This window comes from Homalodisca vitripennis, chromosome 6 (genome assembly GCF_021130785.1).
Source record: "Homalodisca vitripennis isolate AUS2020 chromosome 6, UT_GWSS_2.1, whole genome shotgun sequence".
Lineage (NCBI taxonomy): Eukaryota > Metazoa > Arthropoda > Insecta > Hemiptera > Cicadellidae > Homalodisca > Homalodisca vitripennis.
The window spans coordinates 157,023,573-157,049,019 of record NC_060212.1 but is presented as its reverse complement, the minus strand read 5'-3'; the positions used below and the strand labels follow the sequence as shown (position 1 = coordinate 157,049,019).

Genomic DNA, 25,447 nt, shown 5'->3' with positions numbered 1-25,447 from the left:
TATGTTTCGATTAAATATGCAGTGCTGCCACTTTAAATTTTTCAGTACCATGGTACTTTCATCAATGTTCTCTTATAGATATATTCAAAGTCACTTGTTGAATTGAGTATCTTCTTAATCAAGGAACTCAAAAGTACAACTTTATTCAAAGTTTCTCAAATGATTATTTCAAAATACAGTGCTTAAAGCAGAAATAACTGATGTTTATAAATAATTTTTAACATATTATGGAACAGTATCATTGTCAAAACATTAAAATTGTTCAGTTTGGTATTGGATTATGTTTTACATGTGATAATAAGTAGAACTTGAAATTGGTGGTGCCAGTTTTAGTGTTGTCTCATGGTAATTTCACCTATTCTTTCTTACAGATACATTCAATTTCACTTGCGCCAAGATGTTCATGTGTGTGTTGAGTGATGAAGTGAAATCGGATTGATGTTCAACTTCGGGTTCAAGTGGTTGTGGTACACAATTGACAATCCAAACATTGGATTGTTGTTCCAAGATACTGCCAATGTTTACTTACAACGAAATAATTCCAATCTACAGTTGTGAACATAGCATTTTTATCAGATAATATAGGTTTTTAAGTTAAAGAGATAGTTTTAAAACTATTTATTTTATATAACAGATCTTAGATTTAGTACGAAGATGTCAAGAGTCAATTCTATTATTTCTTTTACGTTTTGTTACTGAAACATACTGTTAGAAACTAAAGAAGTTAAAAAGTTTTTTGGTTTTTTCATGTGTAGTAATGTACAATTATATTCTTTTTCATTTTTCACTGAACTGCCTTGATATGTGCCTTTAGGAATTTTATGTCTAAGCTAGATTTAATGTTTTATATATAAAGCCCATGACTTACAAATGATAAGTGTTTTAGTTTTTGTTCTGTCAAAGGTTTGAAGGTTTATTATAGAGGGTGAAATATTTACTCTTTATGGCAAGCGTTCCTATAAGACATTTTAGATAAGCTTAATTTTCATTCAAACAAATGACCTCGAGATACATAAAATATATTTTTTACCTATAGATTTACAGAATTGTCATTCAGACAGGGATAGCATGCACAATAGTGTAATTATAAATTACTATTATAAAATGAAAACTTCCTTTAACAATAAAAATTATAATAGAATCAATTTCAGTGTTTTATTTTTAGCAAATACAGTTAAAACCTAATATACACAACAAAAACAATGTAAAAACGTTACTTTTAAAAAGTTATGGAAATTGTAAAAACATATGTGTTTAATAATTAGTTTGTAAGTAAATGTTCGTGTAATATAGAAGTAATGCATTTAGTTATAAGTAGTAAATATATTTTAATGCTATAACTATTTAACTACATGTAAATTTTTAAAATTAATTTAACAACTATTTCATTAATTAGAATTAATAAGATATTGGGGATTATCTATTTTGAAAGGTTGTGTGCTATTAAATGAAGGGTTAGTTCAATCAGATCTACCCGTCACAGGACTCTATGGAGGCCAGTGATGTAAATGCAGGGGGATTAATCCTTCTAAACCATTTTAAATTCTTAGAACATGTATAATGTTAGTTTAGATCTAAACCGTTTGTTTAAGAATAAAATCTCACTAGTTTACATATTTTAAATGTAAACGTCACAGTTTAACGCCAGAATTCATCATCATGTAACTTTAGTCTACTTTAGTTTTGTAGTATTTGTCATATTTTTACTAATGTTCTGTTATTATTATTGAGTTTATGTTCAATTTATTTTTGTTAATTCCATTAGTTTGTGAAATTACTAAAATTATATTTATTGAAATACATTCACATAACTCCAGAAATACAACCATCACCCAAATATATGTAAAATATCAATCTACTACTTTTCATGCTACAGCAAATTCTTTAAATTAAAAATGACCCAATCAAAACCATTTTGTCATGTATTTATGTCATTATGTGATTAAAATGGTGGTATTTTGTGATATTTAATAATCATAACTGTCTAAAAATATTCTTTTACCTATTCAAAGAGTCTATTGTTAAAAATAAACTTTACATGTATCAAATCAATTTATAAAATTGATCACTATAGGGTTAAAATTTTTTTTATTTTTTCGGCAATAATTTTTCATTAATAATAATATTAAAAATATGAGGTTCATGATGGAAATCTTAACTTAACCCATTGTCAAAGCAAACTGTACGATATTTGTTAGTACTAGAAAAGATTAAACCGTAACCATTTTTTTCCATAGCACTGTCCACACTTTTTTCAGTCTATGAGCCAAAAGAAGAGAAATTTGCCACTGTATTGCAGAGAAATTTGCAATATGACTTGAAAAAAGTGCCTTAGCTAACAATCATTAATGTATCATCAAATTTTCAAAAACTTGTCCGAAAGAGTGTCCCCAGACCCCTCATACTGACAGTTAATACATATATATCAGCCCATCCCCATAGACAGAGTAGCCTGTGTACACCACTCGTGGTGGCAACCTTTTTACCATTCACACATAATTTTAAAATCAATGATATAAGTACCTTAAGTAAAAATGGATAAAGTAACTTTTTTCATTCAGGAAACCTTAAAAATGTGTAGAAATTAAACTTCCATGAGAAAGAGCTCAAAAATATATTGTTTAGAATCTAAAATATTATAAAAACATGATAACAATAATTCTTTACATTAAATGGTTAAAAAGGTTACTTTCAAATCCTGTCTTATTTTCAGTAGTCTCCCACCAAATACACAAAAACTGCATTCCAAAACTATTTTAACTTTATAAATTTTAGAAAGTGGTTGTAAATCGTTAGTTATAGTTCAGTTAACCCGCTAAATCAATGTTCAAAAGAATGTTTAGTTTATATTGCTGTATAGTATACGCCTAAACTAATAACTACATTTTTAATTAAAAAAGTATGTTTTCAAATGTACTCTGCACAGAACTAGTGATTATTTGTTTGTCGGATCTAGAGTTCTAATTTTAAGTATTATAATAATATTATTGCTTGGATTGGTGTGTAACGATTTGATCTTGTTTATTTTTCATATAATAATCATATTTTTATTTGAATTAATTGAGCTTTACTTAAAACATTTTATTCCTATTTAAACCACAGTTTGTCTATTCTAGCTTCACAGTTTATTAATATTTATATTTTTTTTCAAATTTGGCTTCCTTTTATCCAGAGAAAGATTTTTCATACTTTTATACAGCTCTAAGTTTCCATTCTTTGTGACATTTTGTAGAAGTAGTTTTTATGAGTTGAGAATATTTTTATTTTGGATACTATCTTCAACTTCATATCATCTGTAATATTTCACTTATTCATCTCCATATTAATTACAATGGTTTATGATTGGAACAGGTGATTGCTAATTAGTTTAGCTTCTTTGTGTGCATAGCCCTATTTATGAAATGACTAATAATTAATTTGAAAAGTGTTTGAATACAGTTAGTTTCTTTTAACTTAACCATTATTAGAAGTTTTAAAGCATTTTGAGTATAATGTTGAAGATGGAGCTTGTATTGGCTACTATTAACTTAATTACATTTAAAACACACAAACCGATAATTAAAAGTTTTATTTTATGAGGCCTTTCGATAGCAAGGCTATCTTCGTCACACTTTTGTAATGTGTCTGACAAACATAGCCTTGCTATCAAAAGGCCCCACAAAATAAAAGTTTTAATTATTGGTTTGTGTGTTTTAAATGTAATTAGGTTAAATTGTAAGTATAGTTGTATTTTTTTTATATTAGTCGCATTACATTTTGAACTGTAATTATTATTTATTTTGTCATTTATACAACAAAAATACAAATCATACATGAACTCATACATAAAAATTATATACTTTTATCATACCATCAAAATGTAAATATAAAGCAGTGAATATCATCTACATTTTTCAGTTTACATTGAGTTGAAGCATTATTAACACAATTATATTTTTAAATATATCAGCCTCACTGTGGAGATCAATCTTCTGTAAACAGATATTGAAACCAAATTATATCTTGGTTAACAGAAAATGGCTCTCCACAGAAAGGCCTAAATACGAGGCGTATTCGGAAAGCAAGTACCGTTTTGGAAAAAATCTAGTAAAACTATTTTGTTTTCATGTCAATTTTATTTTTACATGAAATAGTATGCTCTAAGCTATTTTTATACATAATTTCCACCAATTTTCAAACACTTTTTTTAGCGGGTGACCAGCTTTTCAATTCTTTCTGCATAGAAACTCCCTTTCAGTGATAATAGCCTTGATTTCACAGCATTTTTACAACTCATCGTCGGATCCAAAGTGCTTGCCGCAGAAGTCGCGCTTCATGTGCAGGAACAAATAAATGGTAGTCGGACAGCATCAAATCGGAGCTGTTTGGTGGGTAATCGAACTGCTCCCAACGAAACTGTCGAATCAACGTTTGGGTGTATGGGGCCAAGCATTGTCATGGAGTAACACAGTTCCTTCTCTGAGCTTTCCTCTCCGTTTGTTTTGAATTACACTGTAGTTTTCTTAAAGTATCACAATATGCTGCATTAATGTTTTCACATCTAGGAAGAAATTCAGTAAGCAAAACTGCCTTTATTATCTGAGCCGACCACTCCGAGCCTCATCATGAACATTTGTTTGATCTTCATTGAACATTCTAACCCACTTTCTCACCATTCTATCACTTATCATGTCTTCACCGTAAATGTCTTTAATTTGATGATCAATTTCAGCTGATTCCACATTCTTTGAGTTTAAAAATCGAATTACAGAAAAAATCTCAGTTGGTGGGATTAGTAATTGTCTTAAACATTATAAATGTTCACAAAAATCAGAAAACACAATGTAGAGCAAACAAAATGGTGTTAGTTGAGAGTCAGTAAACAGGGAAGACTTTCGCACATGCGTAGAACGCACACTGCAGCGCTGTGGTTTTGTACATGAAACAATACCTACTTTTTGAATACATCTTGTATTTTGAAATGTTAATTGTGTTAACAATGTTTTGACACAGTGTATGACATGGGCCACATAAAACAAAGGATATGTTTTTAGTATAAGTTAGTATACAGAATTTAGTGAATTCTTCATTTTTTTATTTCACTGAATGACATGCATAGTAATGCTATGTTTGAAAATGATACGTTCACACATATGAGATATTATCTTTGTTTGTCTGTACAATACAAACCATGTTCTTTTGTGTTTAGTATTATCGTTGAATAATAAAATATAGAGAAGCTGTAAAACTTGTAAATTCCACACTTAAGATTCATAACTGAATTGTGGAAGTAAATGATAAAATTTGCCATGTTTGTTGTAATTTGCACAAAAGTTAGTCTAAGTTGTTCTTGTTGAGTTTGAGCATTTTTTAAAGTTTTTTTGTTTATTTAGCACAGTAATTTTCTAGAAAATATATCCACAGCATTCCAGTTTACTGTGATAAAGATGTAACTCAGAATATCAAAACCAAAATGTTTAGTGATGTAAAATTAATGATTTTTGTTTTGTTATACTATTCTCTATTTCTCTAATAAACAAGTTACATGTAAATGTTTCACTCTAAAATAAGTTGTTTTATTTTATTTAGTTTTAAGACTTTGTTTAGGTGTTGTTACGCATAATTTAAATCGATAAGCTCACCGAGTTAGTTAAGATATTCGGATGAAAGAACAGGGTATGGATAATAGATAATAAGCCCAACTAAGAAACCATTCCAGTTAATGTGATATATTAGTAAAGTTTGTCGAAATATAGTTAACTGTAAAGTATGTACTCAATAGTTCACTTTATATTTCTTGACAGAAACTGAACCAGGTGTAGTTATCATTAACAGTTTGTACATACATTAAAATATTTTTGATGAACTAGTTGATATGATTTTATTATCAACTCCTTAATGATATTTTAGGTCATATTCAGATACTATAACAGGATTCTGAATCTCAAGTGTTTATGCATCATGCTGATCCCAGTTCCTTAACATGTACGCTGCGGGCCACTGGCCAGACAGTACACATTCCTCGCCAAAACTGTGTTGCACTGTCCGGATAATACGTCCCTCGCCAAAAATGTGTTGCACTGTCCGGATAATATGTCCCTTGCCAAAAATGCACTGTCCGGATAATATGTCCCTCGCCAAAACTGTGTTGCACTCTGCGGATAATACGTACCTCAGCAAAACTGTGTTGCACTGTCCGGATAATATGTCCCTTGCCAAAACTGTGTTGCACTGTCCGGATAATATGTCCCTTGCCAAAACTGTGTTGCACTGTCCGGATAATATGTCCCTCGCCAAAACTGTGTTGCACTCTCCGGATAATACGTCCCTCAGCAAAACTGTGTTGCACTGCCGGATAATACGGCCCTCGCCAAAACTGTGTTGCACTGCCCGGATAATACGGCCCTCGCCAAAACTGTGTTGCACTGTCCGGATAATATGTCCCTTGCCAAAACTGTGTTGCACTGTCCGGATAATACGTCCCTTGCCAAAAATGTGTGCCAATGTCTGGACACTTGCGTTACTAGAGTTACAGTGCTCAGTTTTTTACATGTGTAATTCCAGCAGTAGACATCTCAAACTTTTTAAACATGTTCTACTCCAAGTGACACTTCGTTTTCACCTGAAAATGGAGGCCAACTGTCCAGACAGTGTTAGAGAAACATATCATTTGTCTACATGTTTATTACTGCAACCTAGAGAATAATTTAAAATATGTTCCTAACTTTTTGTCACTTTTGTTATTCTCTTACGTATTACCTGTTAGAACTGGGAAAATGTCACAATCAAGGTTTATTTGTATGGCATGTAATGGAGAGTTGGCCTATGAATTGAACGATGCTTTGACATCTATTTGAAAGATTGTAAACTGTTAAGGTTACAAGAGGGAGAAAGGGGCTATAAGTGGTTTATGTGTTTTGACTCATATACTTTCTTATGTGAAAATGTATTGTTTTTCATAATAAAATTATTGAAAAAATTTTTGTATTTATGTTTTTATTGTGCAAACTAAACATGCCACAACGCTGCACTGCATCTGTTCTACTATGCACTATGTGTCCAGACAGGGTTCATTGCGCAGAGACAAGTGACATTAATAGTAGTTATTATTGCTAGTTAAAAATGTTTTATAAAAAATGTTGCCACTTCCTGGACAGCTCCATCAATTAATTATGCTTAAAGATGGTAGATTATCCAGTATAGTGATTTTTGAGCACAGCAGTATGTGGAAATTGAACACCTATACAACAAAAATAATTTTACAATTACATATATCTCAACTATAAAACAAACATTTTTGGGATGCCCCAAGGATCAATACTGAGACCTCTCTGATATTCCTCTGTTATCTTAAAGGTATTCCAGGGTTTGAAAAGTTGTTTTTGTATGCTGATGATGCCACTTTGAGGGTTAGTGCGCCATCTAAGGAAGAAGTCAAAGTTTCAGTCTTTCTCAGTTTGTCAAATATAAATAAGTTTTTCCAAAGAAATAATTTAATTTTGAATCTACAATAAACAGTTTATGTTGAGTTTAATGCAAATAGAGGCAGAAATCAAATTAGTCCCAATATACAAATTGAAAGAGTTTCTGTACTGAAAGCTGAAGAGGTAAAATTCTAGCGCCTAACTTTGGACAGTTCCCTAAATTGGAATAAACATTCAGATAAGATTGTCTCAAAGATTAATTATGGTTTATATGCCCTTCGTAGAATGTCAAAATTATGTACAGATCAAACACTAAAGTCTACATAATTTTCGCATATTATTTCACATATTACAAACACATTAAAGATATTAAATGACAAACACTCTACACTACAGCTGAAAAGAAACAAACAAGAATTACGCTCGGAAAGGATGAAGAAATATTGGGTGGATAAAAGAAGAAAGACTAGAAAATATAAAGTGACTAAAGTGGTCCAATGTAGGCCATAAAATTATAAATAAATAAATAAATTACATTTGGTATATCTTTATATGAATCTATATTGGCAAATAATTTGGATCCAATTTTAATCATTTAGAAAGAAGCAATCCGTATTATTCTAAAATTACAATGGAATGAATCCGTTAAAACGCATTTCCCTCGATTGGAGGTAATGAAAGTTTGTAGTGCATATATCTATAGCACTGTACTGTCAGTCAAAAATCGTGTAAGTGACATTAGTACCTATGGCGACATTCACAACTATAATACCCGAAATAGAAATAATACGGTTGTAGATTGTCGTAATTTGCAATTCTATTGTAAAAAGCCAAAATATATGGGTGCAAATTTCTTTAATATAACTCCTCTGAATTAAAAAAAATGCATAATGGATAAAGATTGTATGTATTTATGTTACTATTTATTTTTTATCTACTTTTATGGATTTATTGTGAACTTTAACAAATACCCACTTATGTATTTAAATATATCTATTGTGTTTTTATTCTCGACACCATTCATGTGCACCATGTGTAAACTTTGAATAAAGATGTTTCTGATTTCTGAATGTTTAAATTGGTTCTATTTCAAATGCGCCAGTAAATCTAAACGTGATTTTACTTTTGTCTCTGATGAAAAATAAGATTTTGTCCGTGAGAAATGTGCACTTGGTTAACCAGGTTAGGAAGCCTCTGAAGGTTAATAATCACATAGCGTCATCTCTACAAACTAATGATGTGTGCTCAAGTTGTATGATATATTTAAGTATTTTGACGGATCAGATTTTTGAGTTAACCAAAAACCAATCTGAGATATGGGCTTAATTAACTAAACTCCAATTAGAAAAGGATAATATTATCAGCTAGGTTAAACAACTCAGGATAATTTACTCAGCACGGAACTAATATGTGAGCTCTCAATGGTCAAGATAAAGACCAAACACAAATATGTTTATATCTTGGGAATCTACAGACCCCGTAAAGCCAACCTTAAAGTATTATCACAAGACCTAGATGAAATTACACTCTGGAAAAGTGAGATCGTTATTGTTGGAGACATAAACGTTGACAACTTTGAAACAGCATCAAACCCCAACAAAACTAAGCTAAACGAATACCTGGCAAACTACAACATACAAAGACTAGATATAGGAACCTCTATAGACTTTGTTGGCACAAATATTGACAAAAAAGACATCCAGGTCATTATCCAGAGTACAGGAATATCCAATCACAAAGCCCAACTACGAGGTGTGATAAAAAAATAGGGTGAATGAATTTTTATAGCGGCAAATGCTGACGCTACATCCATATGATTAGAATTTCCTAGTAGCGCGATCTGTTGAGACAGGCACCCACAAGTTTCAACACGCTAGAGCTTGTCAGTCAACTGCTAGAGTCGCTAGAGTGAGGTTGTGTCTGTCGCTGGATCATGGATTTTGAACAACACATTAACATTAAGTTTTATTTTAAGTTGCAAAAGAATGCCAAAGAAGCTCACGAAATGTTAAAATCTGTGTATAGCGATAATATGGTAACTCTGAAAACTGTATACAAGTGATATGACCAATTTAAAAGTGGAAATGAGTAGGTTGAAGACGAGCAGTGTTCGGGACATTCAGTAAACTCAGAAACAGATGACAATGTGTAAAAAGTAGAAACAATGGTTCTTTCAAACAGGCGAATGAATATTCAAGAGCTATCTGAAGATCTTAACATCTCTTACAGTTTTGTTGAAAGCATTTTAACGGATAATTTGCAAATGAGATAAGTGAGTGCAAAATTTGTTCCTAGATTTTTGAGTGATGAACAGAAGTGAAAACGTAGGTCAGTCTGCCCAGAGTTGAAGGATCGTCTTCTAGCATATCCGGACTTCATGGCTAAAATTGTAACTGGAAATGAAAGTTGGGTCTTTGGATACGACCCTGATACCAAAATGCAGAGTTTCCAATGGAAAACCAGTGCACCTCCTCGCCCTTAAAAGGCACGTCAGTCAAAATCGAACATTGTTTCCTGAGTGAGGGCATAGTACAATCAGAGTTAGTTACACGGAAAACAACTGTGAACTCTGAATTTTATAAGGGTGTAATGTTTACGAAACAACATACAAAGAAAGAGACTAGAAAAATGGGCGAATGGCTTTCTTCTTCATCACAACAATGCACCGTGTCACACCTCGCTTCTCATTCGCGAGTTTTTGGCCGAATTGACACCAATCTTGACATTGAGAGAGCTACGACCGAGCCGTTAAAAGCCGTTCTGAAAGGAGTTCCAGAAATGTTTAAAGTCATGGATTAAACGTTGGAAAAAGTGCATTGCCAGCCAAGGACAGTACTTTGTAGGAGATTAAATCAAATTCAATGTAAGATTATTACTTTTTATAAAAAGAAATTATACACCGTATTTTTTGATCACACATCATATGTGTTGATACCAACAATCTTGAATAACCAAAGCCAACTATGGTGTACAAAACACTTTTTACAGACCAAAAACTGCAAGACCTAAAACGTCTACTTCAAGAACAGAAGTTGCGTTTAATTTCTGGAGTTCCAATAGACGCATGTTGTAGACCTCTTTTCATCAGCCTAGGAATTCTCACTCTGCCATCTCTGTATATGCTGTTTACTGTTATGTACATCAAATGTAACGTCCCTAGGTATTCCAGGTAATTTATCTTCACTCTTACGAAACCAGACACAGGCACATTAGTACAGCCAGTTGCATGTACAGTAACACCCAAAATAATTTTAGTTGTCATGACGTGGTTGTTTAATGCCTTACCACAGAGTATTACAGCTTTGCCTTTAAAGAAGTTAAGGTCAATACTTAAAGACTATTTTATAATATCTGCATGTCTCTATAATGTCAAGTATTTTCATAGTGTTGTTTTTAAATAGTTTTAATTTTATTTGCTTGATTTTAACCTAGCTTATTATAGATAATTTTATTGATTGTTGATGTAATGCTACCTATTTTCACTTACAATAAAGATTCTTGAGAGCCACAGCCATATCTCTAGGTAGTGATAATGAATTGTTTGGAGACTGAATTTCTTAAATCTAAGTCCTATCAGTATAAACAATTTCGAGAGGATTAAGTCTTCAGCGATCAGAGCTTAAATTATAAATTGAGAGCGTTTTATTAAACAAAATTCTATTTTTATGCATTTCATTTTTATTTTGTTTAGTTTGATTTCTTTTGATTTGTTATATTCATCATAGTTTCCTAGTTGTTAAATGCTTATACTGTGGTATTTGCTTTCTTAATGAATAAATAGATTATTACACTAACAGCTCTATTTAAATTGGAATAACGGTTATGGTCAAGCACATATAATCAATCTCTTTCAGTAAGGCCTGCAGGCTATAGAAGATTCTGACGTTGATTTATTATTTACTTTTTTATGGATGGTCACTCAATAACAATTAGCACAAGTGCCTGTATTAAATAAATGTTTTAACTGCTCTAAAGCATCAAGTTTCATCAGTCTTGGGACAGTTTCCACGATCAACAAGGTAATTAATGAAAATTGCGGTGTCTATTAAGAGATATTTCCAACAATATCTAACAAACCATGATATTAAGAATTTTGTGTTCGGTTCTTATTTCAAAACCCGCATCCCATGACTGTAAAGTATTTGTTGGTGTTACCAAATACTTTATTGGAAAACTTACTTTTATTCTAACAAAGCTTGTAACAACTCAAACAGAGGTACGTATTTTTGAAAAATTAAAACTATCTTCCCATGCTATTATAGCTTTCAATGTTTACTAATTTTTATCGGTTTACTCTGTCTAAAACTAATCAGCAAAAATTACAGAGCTCAAATCATATATGGTCTATACACTTTTGAAATTTTCAAAACATTCCATCATGATTCTAATTCTAAGCTAGTATTCTGGTTAATATTAATGCATTTAAATAGACATTCAGTAGTTTGGTTAAATAAGTAGAACAAAATTGCAATATAGCCGTTTAATTCAGTACACTGTTCAAGAGACATCATCCTATGTTTTTCAGGGACAGAAACAGAAACTTAATTAATTGTTATAATATATTTATTTCATAATGATAACATGATTAATAATAGTGTCATTTTCAATACATTATTGTTTAATATGTTCAGTCTCTAATATATCATTAGAATAAATTATTTATCATCTCCAAAATAATGTATGTACTTATCTATATACAACAATAGGAAATTTATTCACACTTGTTCTTCACAGTGGCCATGATCATATTGGTCTGGTGTATGAGGTACAGAGCACTGATGAACACTGCATTGGCTCTGGAAAGTAATTAAGTAAGTACTTATAATGTGTAAGTACATTATAAATTATAATGTGACTACGAAACAAACAACTGTATATTAACACTTTGTACCCTGGGCCCTTAATACATGTTTCGGCGTAGTTCCCTGGGGGTTTTATGATGATTTAAAAAAATTCTGTGTTATTACAGTAATTATGTTATAAACTCATACTATATATCTTTTTAAAGATAGAGATACATACTTTTTTTAATGTATACAAATATAAAGTTTATTTTAAAAATAAAATTATTACATAATATTGAATGTTATGTAAAAAAATACAAAAAAAGTTTTTGCTACATAGCTTGTTAGTTCAGGTAGTTCGCCTTAGTGTGGTAATTTTTTAAAGCACAATGGTCTGAATGAAATACAGGATCTCGCACATTTTCGTTTAGATCGTTCATAAAATCAATATTTGGTCCCAGGCGTGTATCAAAATCATCGTAATTTTCCGACTCGGAGTTAAACAAAAGATCGCGAATTGCATCACTTTTGATTTCATCACCCATATTATTTAAACTAGAAAATAATAAGTAAAGAATATAAAAGAAAATCAACGGAAAGTCGAGAAGAAAGAACAAAGCGAGTGTAAATACAAAACAAAACACACGGATAACCTCACATTGCTTACATTTGCCTTTACTTCATTCAGTAAGAAACTAAAGTTCTGATTTTTTCAAACAGTTAAATTCACATTTAGAATACATTATAATAACATTTGCTTCAGTATTTGTCAGCAAGATTTGTAGAAAACTTAGTAAGGCATCACTAAGACTCACAACAAAACATAACGTGAAACACTACAAAGCAAACTGACAGTACCGACGATCAGCCGCGGCACCTACGATCAGCTGTCTAGACTCGCTTGTAATATGACGATAAATATACGTATTTCATTACTAAAACGTGACCCAGGGATCTCAAAACCAACAAATACGAACTTAGACAACCAATGAACATAATAAAAATGTTTGAATCCTAAAAAAGATGACTGAGCTAAATAATACAATTAAATAACACGACCCGAGCTATACTCGGGCGCCGGTAGCAGGCGTTGCCGACGCGGCCCGACCTATACTCGGGCTCAGGGTACAAAGTGTTAAGCATATAAAAAGACGATTATTGGAATTTTGTTGTGAAAAGGTTGACTATATAGCATTAATTTTATTAAAACTTTCACTACTAAATTTACAGTATTTATATAATAATTAGTACTCATTGAACATATTACGTTAGTCTGAAGATTCTTATCTATCACATTACCGCCTAATGAACCGTCTTTTTGTTCTTATTTAATTTTTGAAACAACTAAAAAAATTTAGGATTCTCAAAGAAATATTTGTGTAGTTTATCAGCTACTATTTTAAATCCATACATTTGAAATATTCAATCTCAGTGACAACACAGTGGTGCTAAGTACATAAGCCCCTGAATTTGTTACTATTTGTTAATAAATCGTAATTATAGCTATATTAAATATTTATTTAAATATATAAGAATACCAAATCGATCTTGGTTTCCAGAAATCAGTCTTCAAAGTATTGATTACTTTTTAATGTTTACAACTTGAGTTTCAGCTGATTTGTAGTTAGATATTCTGATTAGTTGACTCAATGCTTGCCAGTGTCTTATATGTTTCTCTTAGTGTTAGCTGACTTCAATTCCCACTACTTTCTCACATGTTTCGCTATTATTATTTGGTATAAATATTCTGTTAGTATATGTTACATGTCAACACTACCAGTACCAATGATGCCATTGTGGTGTCAAAGTATTTTTATGTAAAACGTAACATTTTATCTACAAAAATTATGTTATTTAGCAATGCTATTAGTACATATACCTGTATCTATTATAGCAAAAGTTTCTACACAAATATGAGGTCAGCGTGACCGTTACGACTGATGGTGTCAGAGTAATCAGCTTTTATTTAGCTTAACAAAAATCAACTTTCTGAGATATGAGTTTTGGCTTCAGACGGATGTCAACACTATATATAGTTTATGGTAAGATATAGACATATTATCTACTTACTGGCCTTCCCTGAAGTAGTCTTTAAGGGTATTGCTGAAGCGTTTGGAGAACTTAACAAACTCTCTCTTGCGCTGCTCCAGAGCCTGTTTCCCATTAGGTCCGGGGATGAACCCAGCAATCTCATTGACAGCATCCAGGAGCTTCTTGATGGCACTTGCAATTTCCCTAAAATCGTAAACAAACTTGAATTTAGAGATTAATTGAGCCTCTAAAAATTAATTTAATTGTTATATTAATTTGTCAAAAAAATTATTTTAAATTAGAAAAAAATCTTATTTATATATAAATATACTAAATCATATTTGGACAACATGTAGCTAATATATTTTGTACTCATTTGACAGATATTGCTAGGTATTTTATTTGCTACATTTACTTTATCATTTAATCATTTGTTATCATTTAATGAAAAATAATTGATAGTACTAGGTTGGTTTCATAAGTATCATGTTTTATGTACAAGAGATAATGACAGCAATAAATCTAAAAAAAGGAATAAAGACTCCTTTCTAAGATAAGATAACCTGGAGACCTAGATTATTCTGTACTCTTATTCGTTGTTTGAATAGAAGAGGTTTGGAAGTAAAAAAATGGATACAATTGGATGTCGTGGTGTGATTCAATCTTTTCTTTTAGAGGGAAAACACCATAGGAAATTCATGATAGGATTTTACCAACATAAGGTGTCATGTACTTCGTATGAAACTATTCAACTGTGGTTATATGAAATCAAGTGTGGCAGAACAAGCATTGAAGATGCACCAAGTCCTGGAGCCCCAATGTCAGTAGTGACACCCAAAGTAGTCGACAAATTGCATGTACAATAAATTATGGCTAAATTTATATACAAACATGAAGAAGGCTTCTTTGTTTGATAGTGATTTAATATATTGGAATTTGCCATTATCAAAAAGGATTGACAAAAGGATAGAAACTTGACATATCCAAACTTGAGCTAACAAAATTAATATAAGTACAAATTTTATATATATATATTGAATACATTTTGAATTTTATAAATAAATTTGAAGAAGTGATATATTTGCTGACATAATAATTAGTTTAATAGTGATTAAATCTTGAATTATGTTGTAAAGTAGTTTGATTTCTACAGCGTATTCATTTTGAAATAGTAAGACCACTTGATCTTACACATAAACATTCAGGTAGGTGCTGCAATGTGGTTATAATTTAAACCTAAAGTGGCTGTGACAAGTTTCCTGTATAACATAAAAAATTATGTGATCACACCCTATAGTGTTATAGTGTCTGAAAGCGGTACACACAATAAACTCAATTACGACATTAGAAACACAAAAAAAGATTATTTTGCTGCAAAGTTAAGTACAGTGACTCAAAATCCTTCAGGGCAACCTTGCATGCAGGAGATCTAAAGGTAGGCAATGCTGGTGGTTCTGTATTGGTGAATATTACCCAGGATGACATTAACCGTTACTTTACTGGCTCGTGCGGTGATTAAAAGTAACTGCAGAAAAGCTTACATTTGTCAAGAACGCTATTTGTGAGAAGGTGCAGGATAAATTTCAGTTTCGGCAGGTGAGCGAAAGTGAGGTGTCAACTTTATCTCCACAGCAGCCTTTGGCATTGACGGAATTTCAATCAACATGGTCAGAGCAGTTAGTGTTTTCTGTATCAGGGCTATCACCCATATCATAATCTCTCTCTCTCCTCTGGCCAATTTCCCTCTAGATGGAAAAAGGCCTGGTCATCCCTCTGCCCAAAAATAATAATCCTATAAGTGAGTCTGAGCCCATTTCCATTTTACCAGTTCTGTCCAAAGTATTGGAGAGGATTGTGACAAATTTGTTTTTTCCTTCCTAGAATACACCGATGTTTTGTCCAATAGTCAGTCTCGTTTCAGCATGAAATCTAATCTACTAAGCCTAACAAACCGGCTGTTTTCCGTTTGGAATAAGGATTTATGTAGTGGTCTAGCAGCTCTTGATTTTTTTACATCCATTAGACTCAGTGAATTTTGATATGTTTTTGGCTAAACCTCATTACTTTGTTTTCACCAAGGTGGTATCGCTCTTATCTGATTAACAGAAATCAGGTAACCAGGGAGTCTTATCCACCTTTTGGGGATTGCTTTCAAAGAATCAGTGTTTCTCAAGGGTCCTACTTGAGTCCTATTGTTTCTGTTGTATACTGTGCATCTTAATCTTGAGCTATAATTTTGTTCCCTTAACTCCTACACTGATGAAAACTTGTGTTGACATATCCTCAATTACAGCATGCCTTGACAATGAAGTGGATAATGATTTGTTGAGGATTCAGCTTTGGGCTGACGATCACTGGCTGCAGTTGAATCCAAGAAATAATTCACTTGTTAATTTTTACTCCTCTTCCAGTGCAGTCTTTTTTGTAATGGACCTTTGGAGATTTCCCTGGAAGCTGTTCCTTTGAAGGTTTTGGATACAGTAAAAATCCTTATGAAAAATAGCTAAACTTCTTTAGTCGTGTTCAAAATATCAATTATGGTGTAATTAATAGATTTGTTTGGATTTAAGGAGTAAAAATTCATGAGGAAGCAAAACTATTAATTGTCACAGCTTTGGTTTTCCCAGTTATTTTTTGCTCTTCCTGTCTTTGGAGAAACATTGTCCCTTGGGAGCATGATCTTGATTGGTAGGTTGCAGAACTCTGCTGTAAGATTTGTGAATGGCCTGAGAAAATTTGATCATATCAGCCAGTATTGCAGTACAGCTAGGATCCTTCCGGTAAAGTGTATTTTCAGGCTTCAGGTGGCTGGTTGCTAACAGAAAACCTTCTTACCTCAGGGGGATGCTGCAGACCTGCTCTGAGATTAGGGACTGTCGCACTTGGCAGGTTGCCATGTTCAAGGTGTCTAGGGTCCGGGTAGAGATGGATTTTCATACTCTGATCCCAGATATATAACAGCGTCCCACATAGTCTTAAGGCGTATCAATACACCTTGTTCAAAAACAATCTTAGACTGACTTTGGTGGAGGAGTGTTATACTCCTTAATAATTGTTTTCTTATAATGAATTAGCTATTTTATTAGTTTTAACTTTTGTATTACTGTATAAATTAATATGTATGTTGCCTTGATTTTGAAAATGCATGACAAATTATTTTGAAAAACAATACTGTAATGTTGAAATCACTTCAAATAAAGACGTTATTTATTTCTATATTCTTGTAATCATAAATATCACTAAATATAATTAATGTAAAACAACAAAATAATTATATAATATATATAAAATTAATAAACATAAATTTTATAGAAATACTGGTTTTCTTTTATTTACATAATTTAAAAGCAACAAAAAAATAATATTTTCCAAAAAACTAAGATTAAATATTTTATACACAGCACTGATTTCATGGTTTCACCGAGGTTATTATTTATAAAAATAGCGAAGCTATCATAAGAACACAACACAAGCCCCATCCCCCTCTCTCCCAGCTGCTGCACTATCAGTGGATGTGCGGGAGAAAGTGATTGAGTTTGTCTGTATGACATTCCTTCCTCATAATTCATACATTGCTCACCAGGCCGGACACCAGAGGTGCCAGATTTTACAGGGTCGATATTAAAGTTTTTACTGTATTATATCTCTCTACACAGAAATACAATTTTTCAGAACTTGTCAAATTATCTAATAATGACACTTCCTTTCTTATTCATATATATGACAAATTATATACAATAAGTTATCTTTCAGAGGTGTATATAAACAGGAAAATGAAGTAAAGTGGTTTTTTATTGCTTTTAATCAACTACAATATAATAACTAAGCTCAAAACTAAAAATTGTTAAAGGCTCTAAACTCTACAGCTAATTTAAAACTCAATTTTCAAATAAACTCAAACTCGTCAAAGACTTGTAAAAAATGTTTTAAAGCATAAAAACATGTGTGTAGCAACGATTATACATTACAATTATACACTACAATAGCTAACTAAACAAAACATACTTGATTGTTTCTAAGAATGTTTTCCGATCTGTTATTTCATCTGGTATTCGACTTAGAATTTTCTTCAAGGCGGCAGATTTCCTGTTGAGCTCTTGGAAAGCATCTTCTGAACGGCTCAAGCGATACTCCACAGCTGAAACATCACAGCCACAGTAATCTCTCGATGCCACACAACGAGTGTACTACAAGTGCCTTACTGCATGAGAACTCTCTACTGTAGCAACTCACCATCAGTTTCAGAAGCCGCTCCCTGTAGGCGCAGCACACTCTCGTTCATGTTCACACTGAGATCACCGTGGTGCATGATCCCCACCACAAAGTCGTAGGTAAAGCCAGGATGTACAGACTCCACCTTGGTCAGGGCGGCCCTGAGTGTCTGTGAGGCCACCACATCTCTTCTCTCCAGCTGCCAGACAAGCAGACAAGCTTATTGAAATTGTCATTTGCTTGATGGGCAGGGGCCATTGTAAAAACAGATAATCACAATAACAAAAACACATATTGTAACAAAAGTTCACTGACCTTAACTCACTCAAAACTAAACATTTACACATTTTTATGTCTATAACTAAAAAATATAAAATAAAATGTTAAGAAAAACTAGCCATTGCATTTAGAAGATGCATTTTTAACTATAAATAAAATTCTTCTTTACTAACATGTGTTATGGCAATATAAAATTAAGGAGTGCACCAGCTAAGAGCATGGTACAAAAATCAAGATAAAGCTTGAAAAACTGGTACTATAACATAGTTTTAAAACAATAACATTGATTTATGTTACAAAGTAATTTAAGTGTCGGAAAAGATAAACATATAAATTTAGAGGGTTCTGATCTCAAATTACTCCGCGTTTTCAATTAAATTAAGACCTGTTGAAAATTGTTGTATTTGTGGGGAGGAGGGGGGACACTGTAGGAAAAAATCCGATACGAAAGAATAATCTAAATTATCTTTATCTTCACATATTACTTTCCTATCTACTGATACTACACAGTGCAGACATAAAACAATTATATTTTGCTGCGCTCTAACTTTAAATGTAAAAATATTGTTATTTGTAATTGGAACATTTTAAAACCATGTATAGTTTTGATGAGGATAATGACTAGAGAAGGATAACTTCAACGTAATGATTAGCAACCCCTGAGGTAAGTTTTACAAGTATAGAAAAGATTAGGCATATGGTACTTATTATCATAAAAACCCGTAAAATTATAAATATGTTTTCAAACATTGATAAAATACATTTTAAACCTGGCCATCTACCATTAGACATAAATCTATCAGTTGACATAGACATATCAGTGACAGTGAAATTAACCACTGGAGTTGCAATCCATTATTTTGACGTTCTTATTTAACTCTACTCATCTTCCAGAACAAAACTATAATATGGTTTTACGGGTTGATCATTATTTAAACGTAAAACCATAGTCCCCTTTTTACTGTAATGTTTATGAGTCTCAAAACATTGTAAAATTATGACTTAATATGCTAATGTATATCCTAAGATGTATTCTACAAATGCGGTCATGTTGTAGTGTAAATCATCTAAATTTTTTTCACATTGCTTAACAGCTGTCATATACCATCCAGTTATGTCATCATACAGGCAATTGTGATGTGTATTTTTGTGTTTGTTATGCTTATTCTCCAAACAGTCAATTTAGGACTCATATTAAAAAAAAAGTAAGAAACTAAATAAAGTTGTGTCCGATGGTAAATTTATTTGTTGTTTTCATAGTAAAATACAAGTAAACAGAATGATTAAACAAAAAAAGCAAAATTTCAATAAATTTCATACTTAATCAAATCATTATTAAAATAATGTTATATTGTAGACAATTTTATTGTGATTAATGGGATAAAAAATTATCTGTATATATTTTTAATATTAATATATATTTTTATGAAACTTTTTATCTATAATTAACTTTGTCTAAGTAGTCACTTCAAAAGTATGTACCAGAAAAATTAGGTACTAAATTTTTTGTCATCCTAAAAGGGTTAAAATATATTTTTATACAAATAACACATATTTATGATTGTTTATATTAAGGCCTGTTCTAAAATGCCATACAAATTATATTTTATCTTGTTTGAATTAGTTTAAAAAATTATTATTTAACTGGCAATCATTTCAAAGAAAGTTCACAAGGAAATTAAAGTTCATTCATATTTCTGACACATCCATAATATTAATGACTATTAGTATTATTTATTTATGTGTGATTGTGTCAAGTACTATGTGTTTTTAATTTTAACCTACAACGAATACTAGTGCATGGATACCTGAGGATGTCACAGTGTTGACTAATCGCATCGTAACATCGGAATAGTAAGGAACTTCCGAAGATAAATTTATAATTCATTAAAGGTCACAATCGATAATATAGACAGTTCTAAATGATTAGAATATTTGGTTTGATAATATGAAGTATTTGTGCCCGTTTATACTACTGCATCTGTATTTGTATGTAAGTACAAAATCAATATGAAGTTGTGGTAGGTTAGTTTTGCTAATATATTAAATTGAATAAATGATTTATTTACAACAGCACTATACAATAAAAATTAGAGTTTCCAAACTTGGAAATTGACTGATCCAAGTAATGTGAACAGTTATTATTAAATACAACTACGAATACAATATTATTTTGAGCCTAGAATGTACAGATATAAAAAAAAAACAAAAATTAATTAAAGTTCTAACAACCTTCCAAGAATTTTTGATAATTTTGGTTTTTTACTGAAAAAAGAAAAAAAAATATTGGCAATCGTAAAAAGCCAAATTTATTGATAAGCTTGGTAGACTCTTTTTGGGTGTAACAGAATTAATGTAATTATCACATTCAATATCTGTAACTGTATTATCATTGAGCTTTATCCGTTTAAGGTCAATTATCACCCCTTCATGGTCAGAGTAAGGGAATTTGAAAATATTAACAATGCACTATTTTGAATATCTATTTACAAAATCATTATCTAAACAATTTCCACTCCTAGTAGAAGAGTTATTAAGATGATAAAATATTGCCCAAGTAAGTTGGGTAATCCTTTACTAATTTTTTTATTGGTAATGTCAAAATTATAGTTGATCTCCCCTATGATAATAACAAAACTAGACCATCATGTAATGTATCATAAGACGTTTACAAGGTTATTTAAAAATACATAATATGTATCCTCTGCTGGTGAATGATAGAGTGACACTAATACAATTTTTTAACTATTGATAACTATGGCAAAAACTTTTAAATTTTATTCTACGCTAAAATTAACAAGATTATACTTTTTTAGTTCACATGTTAAGAAATGTGGAAGTTAGGCCTACTCCTTTAATGTGTTTTGTACTACAGTAAGTGCTTGCGCCATGTTTTCCTTAAGTGCTATTACAGGGAATATGTTCATTAAATAAACAGTTTACTTTCACTAACCTGTGCTGATCATCTTGTATTGTTAATGTTAAGGACTATTTTAACTCGAACTACAACCCACAATTACATCACAATCCATCTGTGCAGTTGGAGAAATGCTGTTACCTCTTTTCATTTATTGTGTTGTTCAGTTGTAGGAGTGACAGTGTGTTAATAATCGGAGAATCGAATACAGTGTATTCAAAAGCACCCTTGTATTCGAATACTTTATCTGCGTTGAGTATTTCTAATAGACAAGTCTGGACTTGTCTTACTTCCTTCCCGTAATCCATTGTTTCTTGGTTATTGTCTTGCCCAAAAGGTGGAAAAATCCTTTGCCTTATATATATATATATATATATATATATATATATATATATATATGTTGATATGGTGTTATAGTCAGCTGGCTGCCTGAAGAGGGATGTACATCACCTTAAGCGATTGTTTCAGTGTTTAGAAATGACATGTGCTTAACCCTAGAGTAGACGGGCAAAAAAGTTACGTATCAGGACGGGCTGGGTCTGACAGACCCAAATAAAAACAATGAAAAAAATGTTTTAACCAGTATATTAATACAAATTTATTTTTACATTAAAATACAGGCATGACTGTATTAGTATTGGCTAGTTTTAATGTCGTAATTTAATGAAGAGCTTTTATAAAAAAATAGCTAATTAGATCTTACAAATTTACCTAAAATATTAAATGTTTTAAAAAAACACGTTATCCTTACCATGATGTGTATATAAAAATTAAACTATACATATTTTTGAAATAAGAAAGACCTAAATAATAAAATAAAAATGTAAAATCTTTCTGAAATAAAACCGATTTCTTATTATATAGGCGTAAAAAATCTACTTTTGCAAATGTACATTTCCGTATACAGAAAAGCAAAATGAAGACAAGTACTGTTCTTACTCTACAAATAGATATTTACTCAATAAGACCTATCATTTTATCACTATAACTAACTTAAGAAGGAGGAAAAAAATACTAAATTACTTTCACAATCATAGATACAAGCTGTAGGTGTCGGTTGTATCCTTATCTTTTAGATCTACTCAGCGCAATCCCGGCACAGCAGCTCCGCGTGAGACAAGCACAGCCACGCTTTACACTGCTTACAAAAATATTTGGTTTTGCTGTCTTTGCACAAAGAGCACCTGCCTCGTTTTCCTGGTTCAGGGTTTTCTTTTGCAGGAATAGGACTTCCCAAAAATTTTGCAGCTAAGGCTCGAATTTCCCTAGGTAAGTTGCCTTGTTGTGCCCGAAGTGACATGTAAGGTTGTAAGAGTGACCGTCCCTTCCTGTCACTTTCCTCTTCATGTTGTCCTGCTTCACAAACTTCATCCAAATCGAATTCACTTTCTGTATCATGGTCACTGTATAAGTTTGGATCAGCGTTATCAGATTCACTCTCACTGTCTCGTAACAATAGTCTGTCAATTTCACTGCTTCTGTCAATATGTCTATTAGCCATATTTATTTAAATGGTCTAAAACTTCATTACAATAAAAAACAATCGTATATAAACACTTTTCCGATGTAAAATAGGCGATGAAATGAAATAAGAATAATTCAAATTATCTGTAAAAACGTGACGCCAACGGACGGGCTGGGCCTACCAGACCCAAAACGTAATCAATCACTTACTACACAAAGACTGAGACGTGGGAAACAAAAATAATTACGGCAGAGCACTATGTGGAGTGTTTTGGAAAGCTACACAGAGTCTCGCCACCGTAACTCACTTTGACCTTGAAGCTCTGAACAAAACAAAAACCGCCTGGGTCTCACAGACCCAGCCCGTCTACTCTAGGGTTAAGGGACAGTGTGGCGATCAACTGTTCCAGGCTCTTGGCCAATGTTTGTTATTGTGCTAAAATTATTCCACTTGATGTCTTTATCTTATCTTTATTTGTAATCTTCACTTCTTAATCTTTACATATACTAATTTTGTTTAAGAGTAATAATGAAATAAGATAATAATGTTGATATTATGATTTGCGGTTAATTTTATATTAACCAGCTAAGACTGTCCAATAAACAATTTGACAAATATTACATTACCCAAGAATAATGTTTGGCTCTGATAGGACTATACGTTAGAGATCTTGTTTGAGTAATAGTGATAGCCTACTTTTGTGTTATTTTGAACAGCTAATTATTCCGCTATTTAGGCTATGCACTAAGACTACCGCAACCCATTTTAAATATTAAATCTAACTTAGGTTGCTGTTACCATTACAATTAACTCAGCGTTTATCTGTTCATCATATTAGGTGACTTGATCAAGACTATTATAGTTTAAAGTCACTTAACTGTCTTGCAGACTGCAGAGAGGCCTAGGGCCTGTTTCATAGAGATCATTTCCTGATTAATCCTTATAGGATTAATAACAATTTTCACTTATGGTACTTATAATATAGAATGATTGAAATAAATTTATTTAACACATTACAAAATTCTTTTGAGATTAAGATCATAACTGGTTTAATTATTTGCCCAGAGATTTACAATTACCTGAGATAGAATTGGACGTATCAATACAGGAAGAACTAGTGAGGTAACTGGTGTCTCATCTCCCATTGTCATCGTTCCAACTTTGTACTTTACCACTTCCACAACAAAATATTTTCGATAATTCAGACAGTATAAACTACGTAAGATTACATTAATTTTATCGTTTAAACATAAGATAAATTTGTTACTAATATTAAATTAATAATTTAGATACAATACAACGGCAGAAAAAGGACTGACGTTTGACACTTCTCGTCAGCTGACTACACCTACACACCTATGAATACCAACCAAACCAAACCAATATAATGTAACTGTTGATTTTAAGCACCTGATCATAACAACGGTGTTGCCAATTCTTCTTAGTTCAACATGAAATAAAATATATAAGGAAATGAATACAGTAATATTGATTACATAGTGATAGTAAAATTTTTATTGTTCATGAATTTTCTTTGTTAGTTGAAATATAATAATGTTGTTGATAATGTGTTTATAAACCTTAATTATTATTATATTTGTTTTATATGTATAACACATTATTTTGAAACGTAAACTCTGTATTTCGTCCATGAAAATGAAGAAATATTAAGCTTTGAAGTAGAAGAAACATGTAGTTTTCTTTTTCACACACCTTTTAAAGAAAAGGGTATCAGTAGAAGTTAAAGCGACAATTCAGTTCCACTCGATCAGTCGACTAGTGCGGATGGCTTATCTTATCAAGAGTCTATAGTGCGGTGCGTGTCGTGGCCTGCCGTCCGGTGTGTGCATGAAAGCATATGTTAACATTTAATCAGATAATTAATAACTATAACTTATAATACTGCTTTCACGTTAAATTACACTGGGAAAACTTGTTAGTGAAATTTACCTATTAGTGGATTTTGTGTCTGGTTCACGTCAAAGACATGTTTGATAAGTGCGGGAAGTGCGATCTAGAAATATCACAAACCAAAGATGGTTCGAAGTGTCCAGACTGTAATATTATGTTTCACTTGAAATGTCTAAATCCCGGATACGCAGAATCGGGAAAGAAGGTTACGCGTAAAAATGCTAAATGTGACGGTTGTTTATCCGACACATCATCGACCGCTAGTCAGGTGCGTGACGATCGCGAGTTTAACTTGACTTCAGTAATGGATGCCATCGCCGCCTTCAGGAAGGAAACACAAGAACAATGGTGCCGAGTTCAGTCGCAGTTATACACGGTCCAAACTGATGTGAAAGAGGTAAAGGCTGAAGTGTCCTTGCTTAAAACGCAACTAGATGAAACGACT

The 25,447-nt window shown here is 31.9% G+C and overlaps 2 protein-coding genes across 2 annotated transcripts in view; one reads left to right on the top strand and one right to left on the bottom strand.

Moving 5' to 3' along the window:
• Nucleotides 1-3,460, top strand: part of LOC124365057 (Y+L amino acid transporter 2-like) — a 61,578-nt gene extending 58,118 nt beyond the window's left edge. Inside the window, 1 exon segment of the mRNA XM_046820974.1 lies at nt 372-3,460. Within this exon segment, the coding sequence (XP_046676930.1) occupies nt 372-439 (68 nt within the window). The 3' untranslated portion in view covers nt 440-3,460.
• Nucleotides 3,461-11,868: 8,408 nt separating this feature from the next.
• On the bottom strand, nt 11,869-24,440 carry LOC124365056 (programmed cell death protein 10). Its single transcript, XM_046820973.1, has 5 exons — nt 24,171-24,440; nt 18,452-18,629; nt 18,224-18,356; nt 14,258-14,422; nt 11,869-12,199 (listed from the first exon to the last, which is right to left on the bottom strand). Exons 1-5 carry the CDS (start codon nt 24,240-24,242, stop codon nt 12,115-12,117), a joined length of 633 nt encoding a protein of 210 aa, XP_046676929.1. The 5' UTR covers nt 24,243-24,440; the 3' UTR covers nt 11,869-12,114.
• Between the last annotated feature and the right edge of the window lie 1,007 nt (nt 24,441-25,447).